At 39.5% G+C, this 18405-nt stretch overlaps 1 protein-coding gene across 3 annotated transcripts in view; it reads left to right on the forward strand.

Moving 5' to 3' along the window:
- The first annotated feature begins 5334 nt into the window (after nt 1-5334).
- Nucleotides 5335-18405, forward strand: part of PCDH9 (protocadherin 9) — an 88986-nt gene continuing 75915 nt past the window's right edge. For 2 of the 3 annotated variants that reach the window (XM_064586014.1, XM_064586015.1), the window contains exons 1-2: nt 5335-5896; nt 7115-10285. In XM_064586014.1, coding sequence (XP_064442084.1) covers nt 7250-10285 — 3036 coding nt within the window. In that variant the 5' untranslated portion in view covers nt 5335-5896; nt 7115-7249. Of the gene's footprint in view, nt 5897-7114; nt 11194-18405 lie in introns of those variants that run through there. The other variant, XM_045869556.3, reaches the window with a different exon arrangement.

The following is an 18405-nucleotide window of genomic DNA, read 5'->3' on the forward strand; positions in this document are numbered from 1 at the left end:
AACATACTATTTTTAAAAATAAATCACTTACTATGTTTCCTGGCTTACTTTAAAGCAGATCAACCCCATTCTATACAGTCAAGAAGTTTCTTTGGTGAATTTTCAGCAAGGATTAAAACAGCCTCAATCTTTTATGGCTGGAGCACAGTAAATTCATAGGCATAGGATTGAAAAGATGATGTGCATTTTAGAACCCTTTAAAGGCATGTATTAGTATACAGTACAGAATCAGTTTTTCATTTAAGAAAAAAATTAAAGAATTATGTGTATAGACACAATTTTTGTAGGCAGAGTGGTTTTGACTTAAGTCCCAGTCAAAGCATAGCAATATCTTTTAAAGGCTGAGCAATCCTTATATCCATTACTTGGATCTTATCAGTGATACGGAGTTAAGCCAGGGCTGCTGGAGTCAATGGAATATGCATAGTCTCCCTGACTCATCCTAATTCAATTAGAGGGAACTGTGGGTTGAATTTGATTCCTGAGAGGAGATTATAAGAGAAAAATGAGGCTTATCCATCCTGGCCTATATTAAGTCTATTTATGTGCACATTATGTAACAAATTGGGCTCTTAGAAGAGTATCATATGAATTTGTCCTTAAAAAAACAGGAAAAAATTACGGGTGTGAAGAAGTTTGGGGGGTAGGGTATAGAATAAGTTACTAGAATTCTGCTTCAAGTAATACGAAGTTCTGTTTTCAACAACATACTCTTATTGAGAAAGTACTGGAAGAATAAAAAACCTGTACTATATTTTAACTTGACAAAGTCCTAATATTTAAGAAAATCATTTTCCCAATTATCCTTGGGCAGATGCTGTTGTGCTTGAAACATGTTTTCGTCTCGAACATTTTTCTATTTCTATTTTAAGTGTAAATAGAGGTGCTTCCAAATGTGCGTGCTATTTTTGCATCTTTGGACATTTATATAAATATGAATTGAATAGATCATCTTTGATATTCTAACAGCTTTTACCCACAAAAATGACATACACGGGAAATAGGAAGTTTTGTATGTTCTATTTCACTTGGAATAACGTGACTTTAAAGTGATCAAATTAAAGTTAAATATATATTCTCTCTTTACTATCTTGAAACCCCTTTTTCATGTTTTCCCAAGTGATTACCTGTACACCCCTGATGATAGCTTTGCCATGTCTGTCTATAACCTTAAGTCTTAAATAACCAATAACAAAATTTGAAAATTCAGTATTTCCTTTATATAGTAATCACGATAAAATAGTTGCACTTGAAAATGTCAGTTAATATTGTAATAAAGTTAGAGCTACAAACCTGACATCTGTAATCGTTGTCAGTCATAAAAATATAGCAAATTGGGATAAATTTAGTTCAGTCATTCAAACAGATTGAAGCTTCTTGTCACCTGCTTTCCTTTGTGATTTGATTACCTTGGACTAGGTTTTTCTTAAGGAAAAAGAAAAAAAAAAGGTATTCAAAGGAAAAAGCTAATAATGAAGCAAAGGAATTACTCAAGAAGCTTACTACACTTTGCCAGTCTGCACAGCCTTAAAAGGTGTTAATTTTCTTTCTGTGGTGTTAAAATTCTGCATTGTCATTTTCTAAACAGTGATAATACAAATAACCTTTAGTATTCTTCACACAGTTTTACCCCAGAAGTACACTACAGTAGGCTAGCCTCTTTTGTGAAATGGGGACAATACTACCTGCTGTGACATCAGAGCCCCTGTGATTGATTGATTAATGTGTGCTAGACACAATAAGCTATATGGATTAAAGGAACTTTAGAAGGAAATATTTAATTTTTAACTTTGATTGCAATATACAACTAGTATATTAAAGATGAAAATTTTAGTCTTGAAATTCTTGAGGTCATTTGATCATTCCAAATACCACAGTCTGTCTCTTATATAAAATGTTTCTTTAAGAAGCCTTTACAATCCATGTGAAAAGTAATTTTAAAATGCTGGATGATAACTAGAAAATCAGATAAAAATCCAATTAAACAAGGTAATAATTTAGGTTATTAAATGCCATTACATGGACACTATTGTTTAATATACATACAAAGAGAGCAGCATTAAATTTTTCAAATTTAAAAATTTTAACTTGACATCTGTGTCTATAGAAATCTGTAATAGCATTTTAGTTTTCAGTCAGCTGGCTGAAGGTGACTTAGCTTCACAAGTGTCCCATGACTTACATAACTCGCAAAGGACACCAAAGGCAATTTTACTCCAGCCCAGATGACATAATTCCTAAAGTCCTAATCAGGTACAGCACAGGTGAGAACATCATAATTCCTGGCTGTAGAACATAAGCATTTACAAAGATGAATAAGGGTTAAAGAGATCTAATTGGAAGTCTAGAATACATATTGAAAGCTCTGTATTAGAAGTCATAATTGGAAATCTAATATTTTATTAAATTCACTAAGAAAAATGACTAAAATGCAGTAAAACAACATATTCCCCTACAGAAGCTAAAATTACTGTTTCCCAAATTCACAATTCTGCAGACATAACTTTTGAAATAGAGGTGGATGGTGAGCAGCTCTCATTATGCACATGTTCTACATAGTGTTTTCGGCAGAAGCCTCAAGTTATTTTTTTCCTGGAATATTAATGAGATCTCTAATCGTAGTTCTCATTCTATAGTTTATAAATTGGAATATAATAGGGAAAACAATAAGCTTCAGTTGTTCTGGCTTTAAGAGCTAAAACTGCTTTGGTTAAAGAATCTCAATAATCTAGAAATGCTTAATAAACACAAAATAGGATGCACTGCACTGAAGTCAGCTCTATTTCTGTATTCAGTTTCCTTCGCAAAGAATCTAGAGGTACTTCTTTTTGGGGGCTATGACCTGTAAACCTACAGGTCATTAATTGGAGTCTCATGGTCATAAATTTAATCATGTGATTTTTTTTTCTCTTCCCTTACCTTCATCTGTGTTCTAAGATTTCATCTATGAGCATAGGATAATAATGGGTTCTGACTACAAGTCAAGCTATCCCTTAGCAAACAGAAACAATTACGCTTGGTAATAAGGTTAAATAATTATTGCTAAGCTATGTGTTGCGATTACAACAGAACTTTGAAATGACTACAGTATGATTAGAATAAGAATGTGAGCTAGCATACTTATGAAATGAACTGGAAAGTGTCTGTGCTGCTGTGTTTATTATAAATGTATTAGGATGATGGTTCATTTATTTTAAACTAGTCCAAAGAATAAAGTAGGTGACGATTGGAACAATGCACTAGCTTTAACTTTAGATTTTGTGAATGGCAAAATAATCATCACTGGTAAGATAAAAGAATTCCTTTAATTCACATTGTATCAGGTAATATTTTTTTATTTTTAGATACTTAAGCAGCCCTTTTTATTAAATTTGTGTATTCTAATCCTACAAAATACTATTTATGAGTTGTTAGGCTATTTAAAAACAATATCAACCTATTGCTTGCAAGAAACCGGTTTTATATTTTATGTCTAAGGGATAGGTGTGTTTTACAGTGGGCTTTTAGGCACTGCACTTTTACTGTGAATATTCACCGGAGAAGTTTGAATAAAAAGGAGCTTACATTTTCATAGATGAGGGGAAATTGTAATGCCACATGAGTTGGTTAAAAAAAAAAAAAAAAAAGGAATTATATACAACATCTAAGTTTGGTAGGCTTAGTGGGTTTGTTTTTGTTTTTACTTTTAACTTAAATATCTAAAAATAAGTTGTTCCTATTTTTAAAAAACGTACTAAAAAACAAAAGCTATCCCCTAAACATACCATCATAGTGCATAACTACGTGAAGAGCCTTAATGCTTCTACAGCCCAGTACAGAATATGGAACACGGAGGTTTAAAATAAATGCTCTTTATCCTCCGTGCAAGTTAGAACAAGCTACTCAATCATGCATTAAGACCCTCTCAGACAACCTTTATAGGTCATTCAAAAGTATTTTTTTTGTGTGTTCCAAGTGAACTGTTATTAATGCCTCAAACTTAGGTATCTGGCATTGTAGGTAGAGCCCCTTACACAAATTTTCGTGGTTTACTACTTTTAAAAGATCAATCAAAAACAGTGCTTTGGGGGCTAATATTTAGGGAACAAAGCTAATCCTTTCGGGAGTCATTCCATTTAGCTCTTGTAGGAAAATGAGAAACGTGTGAGGATATGCTACAGAACTTGTCAGAAAGGCACAGGGAAAGACAAGTATTACATGTAAAGTTGGAATCAGAAGTGCAAACGGAAAGGAAATGTTCTACACTTCGGGGAGCAGCTGGACGGGACTGCTTCCAGCCTCTCGCAAACAAAGTTTGCAGATAGGTGGGCTGGAAGCGGGTTTTGCTACAGCCGCCGCGCAACCAGGCGAGCTCGGGTTCCCAGGTTTGTGGCCACGGGGGGAGCCGAAGTGCAAGGACAGCTAAGATCGGCCGCCGTGGCCCGAGCTGTCCTCCGAGGTACTTCACACCGCACGCCACACTGGCCTAGGGCTGATCAAGGGACTTCCCAGAGGCTGCTACTGTCCCTCCCCACCCACCTCCCCCCGTCCCGCGGCAGCTTCCCTCGCCCTGCTTCTAGGAAGTGCTCAAATTTTAATTTTATTTCCGGTCTTGATTGAGATTCAAATATCCTGTCCCGACCTTTCGCTGTCCGCCCTCTCTGCCCTTCTTGCCAGTGTTCCTGCCAGCAAAAGCCTCTAGTTGCAGTACTGGGCATGTTGTCTGTTTTAACGCTCTCCGGAGAGCTGTGGCCCCTGCTCCCTCCCGGGGGGTGACTGCGTATCGTGCCTCGTACCCTGGGTTGACTCTTTCCCTTCTTTTCATTTTGGCCCCTCCATTTAGTACAGAGGAGTGCGAAATGTGAGCCCGGAGATGAGCCGTCTCGGCGTCCCCCGTCCGCCCACCGCTGTGCGGGAGGCTCCCCGGATCCTTGCCTGTGCTCCCCGCCAGCCTCCCTCGCCGCCCCGGGTCGTCCCACCACCGGTGCTCCGCCGTTCTCTGCCCCGCGCGGCACGGAGCAACCCCCAGGCCGGCTCGCGCGCCACGAGAGCTGCAGCCGCGCGGGCCTGGGGAGCGCCGGCGTTTCCCTCCGGGGCCGGACCCTGCTGGGCATGCTCAGTGCGCCTCCTGAAACCCGGCTCTCCCGGGGCCAGGATCAGTTCTCCGGGTTTTCGCGGCTGCCGAGGGGGCGCTGAGGAGGGGAAGCTGGGAGACAGTCAGGGCCTTGTTCCTCGCCCCCTCCCTCGCGCCCGGCTGCGGCCGCCCGCACCGCAAGATGCGGGCCAATCAGGGGCCGGGGGCGGGGCTCGGGCAGTCACGCCCTCCCTCTGGGCTTATTGAGAGTTATATCAAGAAATTCAGTTCAGAGAGGAGAGGGAGAAGGAGAGAGGGGCAGAGGAGAAGGGAGAGAGGGAGAGCGTGCAAGACAGGAAGGAGCGCCTTAGAGTCTCTGAAGCACGAAAGAGATAACCGATTAGGAATTTTTCAGGCAGCTGTCATCCCGGAGAGCAGCCAGAGAATCACCATCACCCCAACTCTGACGTTTCCTACAAGAAGTTAGAGACTTAAGCAGTATTGACATCGGAGGGAAATGGTATGCTTGATGCTGTGGAAAATACCCCAGAGCTGAAGAAGTGCAACTGGATGTTGTGTGTGTGTTAAATACCAGAAGAGCCCAGACCCCGTGGGTAATAGAGACGAAATGTGGAGAGAATGACTAACGACAAATCTGTGAATTTGTTCTCTGGAGTTGCTAATTTGCCAGCCCGAAGCAACACATTTTACAAGGAGGAAACGTTTTGCTGCTTCTGATTTCTCCCCAAACTGGTGCTACCAGATGCATGGCTTTCTATGTGTCGGAACAAATCATTCCTAACTGCAGCATACCGGGAAAGGGGAAAGGTTGAGGCAACTAACGTAAGTGTAAAGTTTCGCATGCACAATTGTAAATTTTGTGTTTAGATATGTCCTCAGTGTGGACGAAGGATGTTTGTAATTGGGTAGCCGGTTGGGGCAGAGCTCACCTACTAGGCTGTATCTGCATCCCTACCTGCATCACTCCGCTGGAACTAATCGCGGGCATCAGCTACCGTGCAGCCTAATGCAGATAAGATTAGAGCCTGGGAACTGACCAGTTCTACTCAAGTAGGTAGCTGCCTGGAGGCTTGCACCCATTTAAATTGCAGTTAGGGGAGCATCTAAGCAGAAGCCTTTTTACCTACTGTTACTGGGTTGCAGTATTTATGTGTGGCAGATGTTACTAATATTATAACCAGGGATCAGGGTTAAGAAACTGCATTTTTTTCCCTCTCTTTTATGCACAGTAGAAAATACTGTGCTGTTACATGGAAATGTTAGCTGCGTTTCACTTACATCTCAACACTCTCTTCCACATCTAGGATAAGGAATCCTGTTTTATACATTTTTAAAAGTTTTAGTGTGTTTCTTAATCCAAATGGGGAGAATTTGGCAATATGGAGAAATGAGAGCAAGGTCTGGGCAGGAAATTTGAAGTCTTGGTATTGTGCTTTTAGGCAATGAGGATATGTAGTGGCCGGTGACTATTGCTTCTGATGCTGCAGCAGCATGTCCGGATGCTTGTTTCCCAGTAAGATTGGATTAGAAGGCAGTTGAGGAACTGGGAGGAAAGAAAAAGATAGTCTTTTTAGACGAAAGAGATGACTCAGTGTAGCAGAGAAGAAAACATTACATTTGACATGTGACAAAGCAATTAGCAGGAACCATAGCCAAATACTTAGCGTTTTTCACTTGCACCTAAAAAAACTAAGGGAGGCGGGTTGGAAGCCAGGAGGCGGGTAAGACAGGGGGAGGGGAAGAAGAGAACACAAGAAGGCATGTTTTGAATTAAACAGTGTCCTGAAAAAACCAGTGTGGGTGAATACAGGTAAAAGTAGCAGCTGTCCTTAATTCAAAAGTAGATTAATTTCATTTTCTCTGGGCAAATGCAACAAACAGTGGATATTTAGTGTTTTCATCCACAGAGTTAACTTGCAAACAGTGGCAGAGCAAACTGCCATGTTTACTAATATGCAGTGGAAAATGTGTTGTGATATTTCATGACTGTGTGTTTTTGTTTACTGAAGAATAATATTGTCTATACGATTGTGTTGACAGTGGCTGTCTCCAAATAAGCGATGAGATGTAATGCATCCTCCAGTCCATGCACGCTTCCTCTTGCAATTCGTGCATCATTCCTCAGTGGAAACCTTTAAACCCTAAAATCCGGGAAAAGAAAATAAGTACATTATCATGGACCTGAGGGATTTTTACCTGTTGGCTGCTCTGATTGCCTGTTTAAGGCTGGATTCCGCAATAGCTCAAGAACTTATTTACACTATTAGAGAGGAATTGCCTGAAAATGTGCCCATAGGAAACATACCAAAGGATCTGAACATTTCTCACATCAATGCTGCCACGGGGACCAGTGCCAGCCTCGTCTACAGACTGGTTTCTAAAGCTGGGGATGCCCCTTTGGTGAAAGTATCCAGTAGCACTGGGGAAATTTTCACAACCTCCAATAGAATAGACAGAGAAAAACTCTGTGCTGGAGCCTCTTATGCTGAGGAGAATGAGTGTTTCTTTGAACTTGAAGTAGTGATCCTCCCCAATGATTTTTTCAGGCTGATCAAAATAAAAATAATTGTCAAGGATACCAATGATAATGCCCCCATGTTTCCATCTCCTGTCATCAATATTTCCATTCCAGAAAACACTTTGATCAACAGCCGCTTTCCAATTCCATCGGCAACAGATCCTGACACGGGCTTCAATGGTGTACAGCACTATGAATTGCTAAATGGGCAGAGTGTTTTTGGACTGGATATCGTGGAAACTCCGGAGGGAGAGAAGTGGCCACAATTGATTGTTCAGCAAAACTTGGACAGAGAACAGAAAGATACCTATGTGATGAAAATCAAAGTAGAGGATGGAGGCACTCCACAGAAATCCAGCACGGCCATACTGCAGGTCACAGTAAGTGATGTAAATGACAACAGGCCAGTGTTTAAAGAGGGTCAAGTGGAGGTGCACATTCCAGAGAATGCTCCTGTAGGCACCTCTGTAATTCAGCTCCATGCCACTGATGCAGATATAGGCAGTAATGCTGAAATCCGGTACATTTTTGGTGCCCAGGTCGCCCCTGCAACCAAAAGACTCTTTGCTTTAAATAATACTACTGGGCTGATTACAGTTCAGAGGTCCTTAGATCGAGAGGAGACAGCCATTCACAAAGTGACAGTGCTGGCTAGTGATGGCAGCTCCACCCCCGCTCGAGCAATGGTTACCATCAATGTCACTGATGTCAATGATAACCCTCCTAACATAGACCTCAGGTACATCATAAGTCCCATCAATGGCACAGTGTATTTATCTGAGAAAGACCCTGTCAATACAAAGATTGCCCTAATTACAGTTTCAGATAAGGACACAGATGTGAATGGCAAAGTGATCTGTTTTATTGAAAGAGAGGTCCCGTTTCATTTGAAGGCAGTGTACGACAACCAATATTTGTTAGAGACCTCCTCTTTGTTGGACTATGAGGGCACCAAAGAATTCAGCTTTAAAATTGTTGCCTCCGATTCCGGGAAGCCCAGTTTAAATCAGACTGCCCTGGTAAGGGTTAAGCTTGAGGACGAAAATGACAACCCACCAATTTTCAACCAGCCTGTAATTGAGCTGTCAGTTTCTGAAAACAACCGACGTGGGTTATACTTAACAACTATTAGTGCTACAGATGAAGACAGTGGGAAAAATGCGGACATTGTTTATCAGCTTGGGCCGAATGCCTCCTTCTTTGATCTGGACCGAAAGACAGGAGTTTTGACAGCCTCCAGAGTCTTTGACAGGGAAGAACAAGAACGATTCATTTTTACAGTAACTGCCAGGGACAATGGGACCCCTCCCCTCCAAAGCCAAGCGGCTGTGATAGTTACTGTTCTGGATGAGAATGACAATAGCCCCAAGTTTACTCATAATCATTTTCAATTTTTTGTGTCTGAGAATCTGCCAAAGTATAGTACGGTGGGGGTAATCACAGTGACAGATGCAGATGCTGGAGAGAATAAAGCTGTGACTCTTTCCATTCTAAATGACAGTGATAATTTTGTGTTGGATCCCTATTCTGGAGTCATAAAGTCAAATGTCTCATTTGATAGAGAGCAGCAGAGTTCCTACACTTTTGATGTCAAAGCCACTGACGGAGGACAACCACCCCGCTCCTCTACTGCAAAAGTCACCATCAATGTCATGGATGTCAACGACAATAGCCCAGTTGTCATTTCTCCACCTTCCAACACTTCTTTTAAGTTGGTGCCCCTCTCGGCCATTCCTGGCTCTGTGGTAGCGGAAGTTTTTGCGGTGGACATTGACACTGGGATGAACGCCGAACTGAAGTATACAATTGTGAGTGGGAACAACAAAGGCTTGTTTCGGATTGATCCAGTAACAGGTAACATCACTCTGGAAGAAAAGCCGGCACCCACTGATGTGGGCTTGCACCGTCTGGTGGTCAACATAAGTGACCTGGGGTACCCGAAGTCTCTGCACACGCTTGTGCTTGTTTTTCTCTATGTTAACGACACTGCTGGGAATGCCTCCTATATCTACGACTTGATTCGCAGGACTATGGAGACCCCACTGGACAGGAACATAGGGGACAGTAGCCAACCCTATCAAAACGAAGACTATCTCACCATCATGATTGCCATCGTTGCAGGTGCCATGGTGGTCATAGTCGTGATCTTCGTGACCGTCCTGGTGCGCTGTCGCCATGCATCCAGGTTCAAAGCAGCTCAGAGGAGCAAGCAAGGTGCTGAATGGATGTCCCCGAACCAGGAGAACAAACAAAACAAAAAAAAGAAAAGGAAGAAAAGAAAGTCTCCCAAGAGCTCTCTTTTGAACTTTGTTACAATCGAAGAGTCCAAACCCGATGATGCAGTTCACGAACCTATCAATGGGACCATAAGCCTGCCGGCTGAGCTGGAGGAGCAAAGTATAGGAAGATTTGACTGGGGCCCGGCCCCTCCAACAACCTTCAAGCCTAACAGCCCTGACTTGGCCAAGCACTACAAATCGGCTTCTCCACAGCCTGCTTTTCATCTTAAACCAGACACTCCAGTTTCCGTGAAAAAGCATCATGTGATTCAGGAACTCCCTTTGGACAACACCTTTGTCGGGGGTTGTGATACCCTTTCCAAACGCTCTTCCACTAGTTCAGATCACTTCAGTGCCTCAGAGTGCAGCTCCCAAGGAGGTTTCAAGACAAAGGGCCCCTTACACACCAGACAGGTAAACGAGCACTTTTACTGGTCCATGAGTACTGCATACAAGTGCCCAGTCAACCAGTATTAACGTGCCAGTGTGTCTATTGTTTCGGTCTAACTTTAGCTTAGTGTGAAAGAGGGAAAAAAAAAACTTGACCCCTTTTCTGTTCCTCTGGGGCTCAGTCAAGAATTTTTAGAACAGCTTTGAAATGTCTGAGTTCTGAGAATTATCTAACCTCCCAGTTTCCTTCAAATGGCAAAAGATGAAAAGAGGAAATAATTCCAAAAATGTCCCAAGGTAATGTTTGCTGAGGAAGAAAACCTGTCCTGATATGCCAAATTCTGCTCCTGGGGTTTCCAAATTGACTGCTTCAAGATTTTCACATTTCCTTTTGATCTAAAAAGTCACCTTCAAACCCGAAGTTTTAAATGACGTTTGAAGGTCTGACCGTAATTATTTTGGAGCTGTGGTTGCTAAAGGGGTTAATTTTTTTTTAGTCTCTAAATGAGATAGTAGATTTTTAAATGTACATCAGCTGTGAAGCACATGATTGTCGATAAGATTGCAACGAAGCCATATAGGAAGCCTTCTCTTTGATTTCAGATGATTTCATTGTAATATAGTAAATTGGGTATTGAATAGAAAGGTTGGCAAATTGTCCGTAATGACCAAAGTACTCTTTCAAGAAAAAAAAAAAAAAATAGAAGGAATACTTTCTCCCTGATATAACCAATTTATACAGAAAAGAATGAATCCATTGTAAATATTCTCCCATCTTAGTAATGCATAAGTGATCTGTCATAACTCATTTTAAACTGTGAAATATGCCATATGAAGAGGGATTAAGAGGCTGAGAAACTCATATTTCAACCAAATCCAGAATTAGTTTTTCTTAGGTCTAATAATTCCTTGTTAATAAAGATTTAAATGCAGCGCTGTCTAATTTATTTCACCGGTGCTTGTCTATTGCCATGAAATTTGAGTGTCAGTAATAGCCCTGTAGATGGCACTAGGGTATCATGTCGCTTGTGCTGGCCAGGTGCCAAGCCCGCAGTAGCAAGGAGAGGGGGGAAGGAAGGATCAAGCTGGTGCTACAGCCAAAGATACCTTTTATTTAATGACAGTTGCTCTGGAGCAGCCAGCATTTAAATTCATATGCTTGCTCTTTTGCGATTAGCTCTCACCACACAAACTTTCTAGGATTTCGCAATCCAAGTGTTATCCTTGTTGGTATTGTTGGTACTGAGTCCACCCATGGTGATGGCCCGTCTGAATTTGTTGAAGATAAAGAACATACAGATTTCAGAAAATCAAGGAAAGCAAAGTACATTTGCAGGATAGTACTGACAGTTGTTGATTAGTGTTTGAAAACTCAAGAGTTTTTCCTTTGTTATTTGGGGGGTGGGGTGAGATGGAATGTTTTATTGAAACTCTATTTCCCTCTTATAATCTAGTGTTTATTGCTCTGGAGTGACTTTAAGGTTTGGTGGTTATAAGATATTTATAAAAATAATTTCGACAATGAATCACATAGATATTCCCAGAACAGTAGGCATAATGCCTATGATTATCCCACTATAATCTCCACTTTTTAAAAGTGGAAGATTAGATACTTAGAGCATTTTAAAAGTACACAGACTTAGAGCTTGAATGCACAGAAGGAAAGGAATTAAAATAAGTCCATATAGAATTTCTAGAGGAGAATATGAAGTTACTCGATAGAAGTTCAAGTTGGAAGGATGTATTTTTATGTTAACTTCCTCAGCTTCTTAAGAGAGGTTGGTGTTTTAAAATTTAGAAGATTTCCGAGCTTAGCAAAGGTTTATGAAAGTTGGTAAATAGTTAATCATGTAAAGTTATTTATGATGCTAAATATGAAGTTGCTATTAATGAAAAGAAAGAAAATGGCTTCTTCTTAATTTACTTTTAATGTGAAGGTCACTCACAATATACTGAGACTTTATGATTTGCATAATAACTTGAAAAAAAGCTAACATGACTGAAAGTTTTCACATAAATTCTGAAATTTGTTTTCCAAAGGAAGAGACTGACGTTCTTCCGACATCCTCCTTTCTCTTGATGTAAACGTGGTGTGTTAGCATTGACGTGCAGGCTCACTTCTTCTGACTTCTCCACAAGAGTTGAAACTATATGTAGTACAGTGACACAAATGTTAAGTGCATTTCAGCAAATTATGGAAAAGATACTTTGTTGAGGCTTAGTCATAAGAATATTTGTATGATGTAATCTTTAAAATAGGATGCTGACTAATTCTCTAACTGGAACTAAAGTGCATTTTCGACATTCCTTGAGACCATGTGTCACTGTGCAGTTCTCACTGTAGGTATTTTGATGTTCAGACGTAGCTGTAATTCACTATTATGATAAAGAGCTATTGAAATGGCTTTGCTTATACCTTTTAGAAGTTTTCACGCTGAGAAAGAAAAATTGCAGTGTTGGAGGAAAGGAATATTGGAAGTAAGGAGAAGTGATGGTGATAGCGAGATGTACAATTTTAGTATAGAAGAGGCATATTTTCTATGAATGAAGAACACAAATTATATACTACCCTTTTAGTTTTCCTTTTTTAACTGAACCACATGAGTGTTATCTGAAGATGTTCTAGTTAAGCTAAAATAAAAATTCTTTTTTTAGCTCCTTCACTTCAACTAGTGGCTTTTATACAAAATGTGCTCCTGAAGCTCCATGATTTTGAAAAAGTAGGGTTTATTACAACAAAAGCTTTCAAAGGAATTAATAAACATATAATCTGTGAAGATTTTTAGGTGAGTGGGCACAGATTGCTGTTAACGGGAATACCTTTTCACTTAATGGTGCTAGGTGATGTGTGAGTAAAATTCAAGACTCCTGAGTAAAGGGTTTAAGTATCGTTAATTTGTATCATCTATACAAGGAAAACATAATGTCTGACTCTTACACCATGAGTTTGTTTATAGAGCACTGGTTCTTATTTTGTCTTCTATTCCCCTGCTGTTTTGCCTTATGTGACCCTGCAGAGAACATTGGAAACCACATTCCTCATCCACTCTATTTTGCTAAGCTCTCATTTTCCTCGAATATAACAAATCAGTCACTGGATTTTCCACGAATTATTTTGCATGAATTTTTGGAAGTATCCTTAGCATTCACAGATTGAGGGAAATGTCCCTTAAAAAAAAAAAAAGCAAGGTCATGTCTTGATATTTATTCACAAATAAGCAGAGTTCACTGTTCAGAGGATGACAACATCATCAATTCCAGTAGGGCTTTAAGTGATAAAGCTCATTGGTGTATTTTTCTAAAAGGAAAATATATTCTTAATGGATGTGATTTTTATAATGCGTGATATTAAGTTTCCAAATTTTAGGGTGTCTCAGAATCACCTGGAGGGTTTCTTAAAACATGGGTTGTTGGAGCTCTCTCCCAGAGGTTCTGATTCAGTGCCATTGGGTTGGCCCCCAATGGCACTGAAAATTTACATTGCTGACAAGATCCTGGCCATGATGCTGCTAGTCCAGGAACCATACTTTGAGAACCACTGCCTCAGCATGTTGGAGTCAGACACGTCAGCTCCTTTCCCTTTCAGATGATCATTTCCAGAGCACCTGCTTGTGCACAGCCCGGCTCTCCGCTCGCTTACTGACAGCCGGTTTATTGTAGCTGGAGGGGCTTTACAGAAAGCTGTTTATTGCTATTTCCCAACCCGGTTGACAGCATTTGGGGGATTAATTTTCTTGGCCCCAGTGTGCTTTTTGTGGGGTATGAATGAAAATGTTTTTGTTTTTTTTTTAAGTGACCTATTTACATTTGACGACTTCTTCCAGTAATAAAACAATCTGTGAGAGATGTAGTAGAGTTTGTTTCTGGGTAAGCAGTCATGTTTAATTTTCTAAATGAAATGCTTGTTTTAGAGTTTAAACATCCTGACTTTAGCTGTTCACATTTGAGAGTACTGGCTCATATACACATCTGTGTATGTATTGAAGAAATCAGACAGTGAAAATGAGTATGCGTGCTATACTCAAGTGTATACATGTACTGTGTAAGGGGAGTTGCTTCTATTCCCAGTCATTTAGAGATACTATACTACATTTATGATTACTTTTCATTTTTGAGGAATCCCACTGCAACCACTAAAATGCTATGTCATGTAAAATGCGTGAAGCAGTCATAGAACTGCTGTTTAGGAGGGTGAAGAAAAAATGCAATTGAGAGTGAAGGGAGCAAATCTTAACTAATGTGGGGCTAGTAAAAAACTAAGATACTTTACTAAATTTTGCAGTATATTGTTGACAGTTGAACACGGGTGGCATGTGGAGAAAAATTGCTCCCCCAGATGCAAATTATATTTAAAGTGTTGTCATTGCGATTTTTATTTCTACTCCTGCCCTTCGGCTAAGTGCCCTATGATCATGAAGTCAGTTTTGAGGCAAAGGATACCCAGACCCCTTGGATTGATTTAGGAATTTGAAGTGAGGATGGGCCATCTATTAAAACTGGTAGCTTTCCTCTTGGATTTGTGAGACAAATGCTTGATTTTTTTTCAGCTTCATACAGCCAAGCTATAAAATTCAAGGTGCATTTTAGTATTCATTGCTAATAACCTTAAGGAGAGTAAAAATAAAAGTTGGCACTGTATTAAGCATAGACGTGTCTTCTGATTACTGAATATGTGCTAACATAGAGAAAACAATTTCTGTAGTTAAAACATTGTCTCCTAAATTTTGCAATTATTTCTATATATAGAAGCACTCTAAACTGATGTTCCTTACCTTAGTTTCAAATGAGTCATCCTTATGGTGTCACAGAACCGGCTTTAGCATCATAAAAATTACCTTGCAAGTATTGCACTTGTGATAATGTGTTATATTCTTATGGTATATGCATAGTCTTATTAAATATTTCAAGCTATAATGCATCTTCTCATAATAGCACAAATTAAAATATATGTGAAATAGTAAAATAGAATTTGGATTCAATGAAAAACCTCAAACCTAAAATCACATTTCCTCAGAACTAATTGTGAATTAGTTTGACCCTTGAACTTTCGTTTTTCACGTTGACATACATGACATGTGTGTAAACCATGCCCAAAATATTAGAAATGGCCTCTTATTGAATTATTTTTCATATTACATTATCTTACATGACAGTACTGAGGTATGAAAGTGAGACCTGTAATTTATTTTCTCAGAAGCTCCGTTTCCACAGTTTTATTTTGTTATTCAGATTTTTTTATTTCCAGTTGTTTATTTGGTTGGGTGGGAATGCAGAAATCCCCCAAATGCTAAAAACTGCAGTGGTTGTGTTAGTCTAGCAGTACCAGATTGAGTGTTTTTAGGATCGAGGGCCAGGTCAACTGTACTGATCTTTTTTAGTACTTTCTCAGGTTTACTCTGTCAGAGTTGAACTCTTAGCTTGTGTATTGTTACAGACCAAAACAAAACTGAGTTTGGTGGATTATTTACCACTTTCACTTAAAATCCGTGCAGTAAGCATTCTCTGAATTTAGGGTAGTCTCTTCTCTGAATTTAGGATGGTGTTTTCCTGATGGAGGTCCTTTATTCAAACTAGTCTCTTGCTAATATTAACAAATCAGTTAATATCTTATATAGTCAATGTAGTTGGAAACTAAGAATTATTTAACATGGATTTTTAAATTTTGGCTTTCTTGACAGCTTACTTTATGTTTAATATTTTTTCAGAATTTTACATACCAAGGCCCTAAAATTTGCTAGCTTTTTGTTTGTTTGTTTGTTTTGGTTTTGGTTTTGGTTTTTTTTTTTTTTAAATACGACTCTCTAATCACAGGCCAGATGTTAGTGAGAATTTGGGACTGCAAGTCAGCAAGGGGCTTACCCTGAAGTTTTCAGTATCTGGAGGCATAGGAGTTCAATAACTCATGTTGCTAAGGTGATACATCCTTTATAATAGTTAGGACCCCCCAAATCTGCATCAGATCATGGAAGAAAATCCAAATCTGGAAAGATCTCAAATGGAAAGACTCTGCTGTTTAAGATTTCGTCAGTTACTTCAGATAGCTCTTCAATCTGTCAAACATTTCATTTGGAAAGGAACACATGCTTTTTACCTTTGTTTGATACAAACCTATTGGGCTGTCAGTCATCAGAAACATAGAACAAGAAAGACATATTACTATGATTGACATTTTGGTTTTGATTTATATTCTTTTTTTTTCCCTAAGCCAGGATTGAGTAAAATGGAAATCCCTAAGTAAAACAACGACCCTTCCTTAACAGTAAAGAGTGATGGCAGGAACAAGCTGGGAAAACAACCCATATTTAATCTCTCCCTCACAGTTTTGTCCTCTAGGCAGTTTGTATCCATCCTATAGACAAGAACGGTAGCAGAATTAGTAGAACGTTCCGAGCCATAATATGACTTCAAGGCATTCAGAACTTGAAGTCATTCATTAGGGATGTGTTTTTACATCCTTATTCATTATTTAAATGGCATGTGAAAATATCTCCCCTGATCTTTAACAGTCTGACTGATTACAGTACCATCAACACATATCACATTTAAAATGATGGACTTGGGACCACTTGTACAGTTGCGGGTGGTGGAGTTTATAAGCACCATCTTTGAGGCATGTTTGATTAATTCTTCCTAGTCATTTTATGCTCATTATTCTGGAATTCCTTGAGAAAACAAGTGAAATTAACTTACCTTTTCTTAAAAGGAGCCTACGACAGCCTCACCACTCATTACTTTATACAGATTTTTTTTATTTTTTATTTTTTTTTAAAGATTTTATTTGTTTATTTTGAGAGAGAGAGAATGAGAGACAGAGAGTATGAGAGGAAGGAGGGTCAGAGGGAGAAGCAAGACTCCCTGCCGAGCAGGGAGCCCGATGCGGGACTCGACCCCGGGACTCCAGGATCATGACCTGAGCCGAAGGCAGTCGCTTAACCAACTGAGCCACCCAGGCGCCCACTTTATACAGATTTTTAAACTATATGGGCTGCAGGGAGATGGAAATTTGGTCAGTTTCACCATGTTTGTATAATATCTTATATTTTAACATTCTTCCATTGCTTGTCTTTCTATCTGACCATCTCTGCCTTTTAGTATTACGCTGCTTGTGAATATCCAGTCTCTGGCCTTTTTCAGTCTGTTAGCAGTTGATTAAGAAATACTCTAATCCCTTCCAGGGTATTGAGAAACTAATGGATTGCAGAGTATTTGGGTCTTTAAGCTTCAATTGTAAATGGTATGAAGAATTGTCATTGAGCTGATATTTGCATATATCTCTCCCAGTGTTAGTTACTTTGCCTCCTTTTTGTCCTCCTAATCTTCAGCTTTCATTCTAAGAATATTTATTTTGGTTGGAAATAAGCATGCCAGTGATAGAAATTTGGGATTCACCTCCAAATGAATGCCATCACAGACAAGGAAGTTCTGGCACATTTTGCATAGATCTGTATGAACACAGTGAACCCTTCATAAGCTCTTAGATTGCAGGAAATCAGTGCTGAAAATTAAGTGGGGTTTTAAAGATTTGCAAAGTAGAGAGCTTTGTATAATGCTGGTATTGCAGGTGCCTATTAAATATGAAGTAAAGGCTTTGTAATACAACTAGCTAACACATTTCCCTCCACATTAGAGTGATTTATTGCCTAGAGAATTAGTCTTGTCTATTTTTTTTTCCAAATGTAGAAACATTGGAAGTGTCTGAAAGAATAAAAATCCCAAACGCATGTCTTAGAATAGGCAGATTTGCTTTTTGATGAATCTAAGTGGTTCCAAGTGGACAGTGCTGGCCTGCTCACACTTACCTTCGGGACCCCCAATGCCCGTGACCTGGCTTGCAACTCTGCCTGAGAAGAAGCTTGCGATTGTGTGTGTAGATTCTCCTCTAAACGTAAATCAGATTAAAACCCTCAGTGCAACTATAGCATTACCATAATGAAGAGGGCTGGCTACTGAGCGAGTGCTTTGGTCCTCATAGGAACTGATCCTGAGACATTTCTCAAGCTGTATTTTTGGCATTCATCTTTGCTCCATTTGTAAATAGTGTGTATTGTAGCACAGCATCTCATTCCAGACATACGTGCATTTCAGTATATTTACCTTCGTGACAGTGTTCAGTACAATGCCTTGCAGTTCTTTAATACTTAATG

This window comes from Mirounga angustirostris, unplaced genomic scaffold, assembly GCF_029215605.1.
Source record: "Mirounga angustirostris isolate CCGP_5_RB_7025 unplaced genomic scaffold, mMirAng1.0.hap1 SCAF_3, whole genome shotgun sequence".
NCBI lineage: Eukaryota > Metazoa > Chordata > Mammalia > Carnivora > Phocidae > Mirounga > Mirounga angustirostris.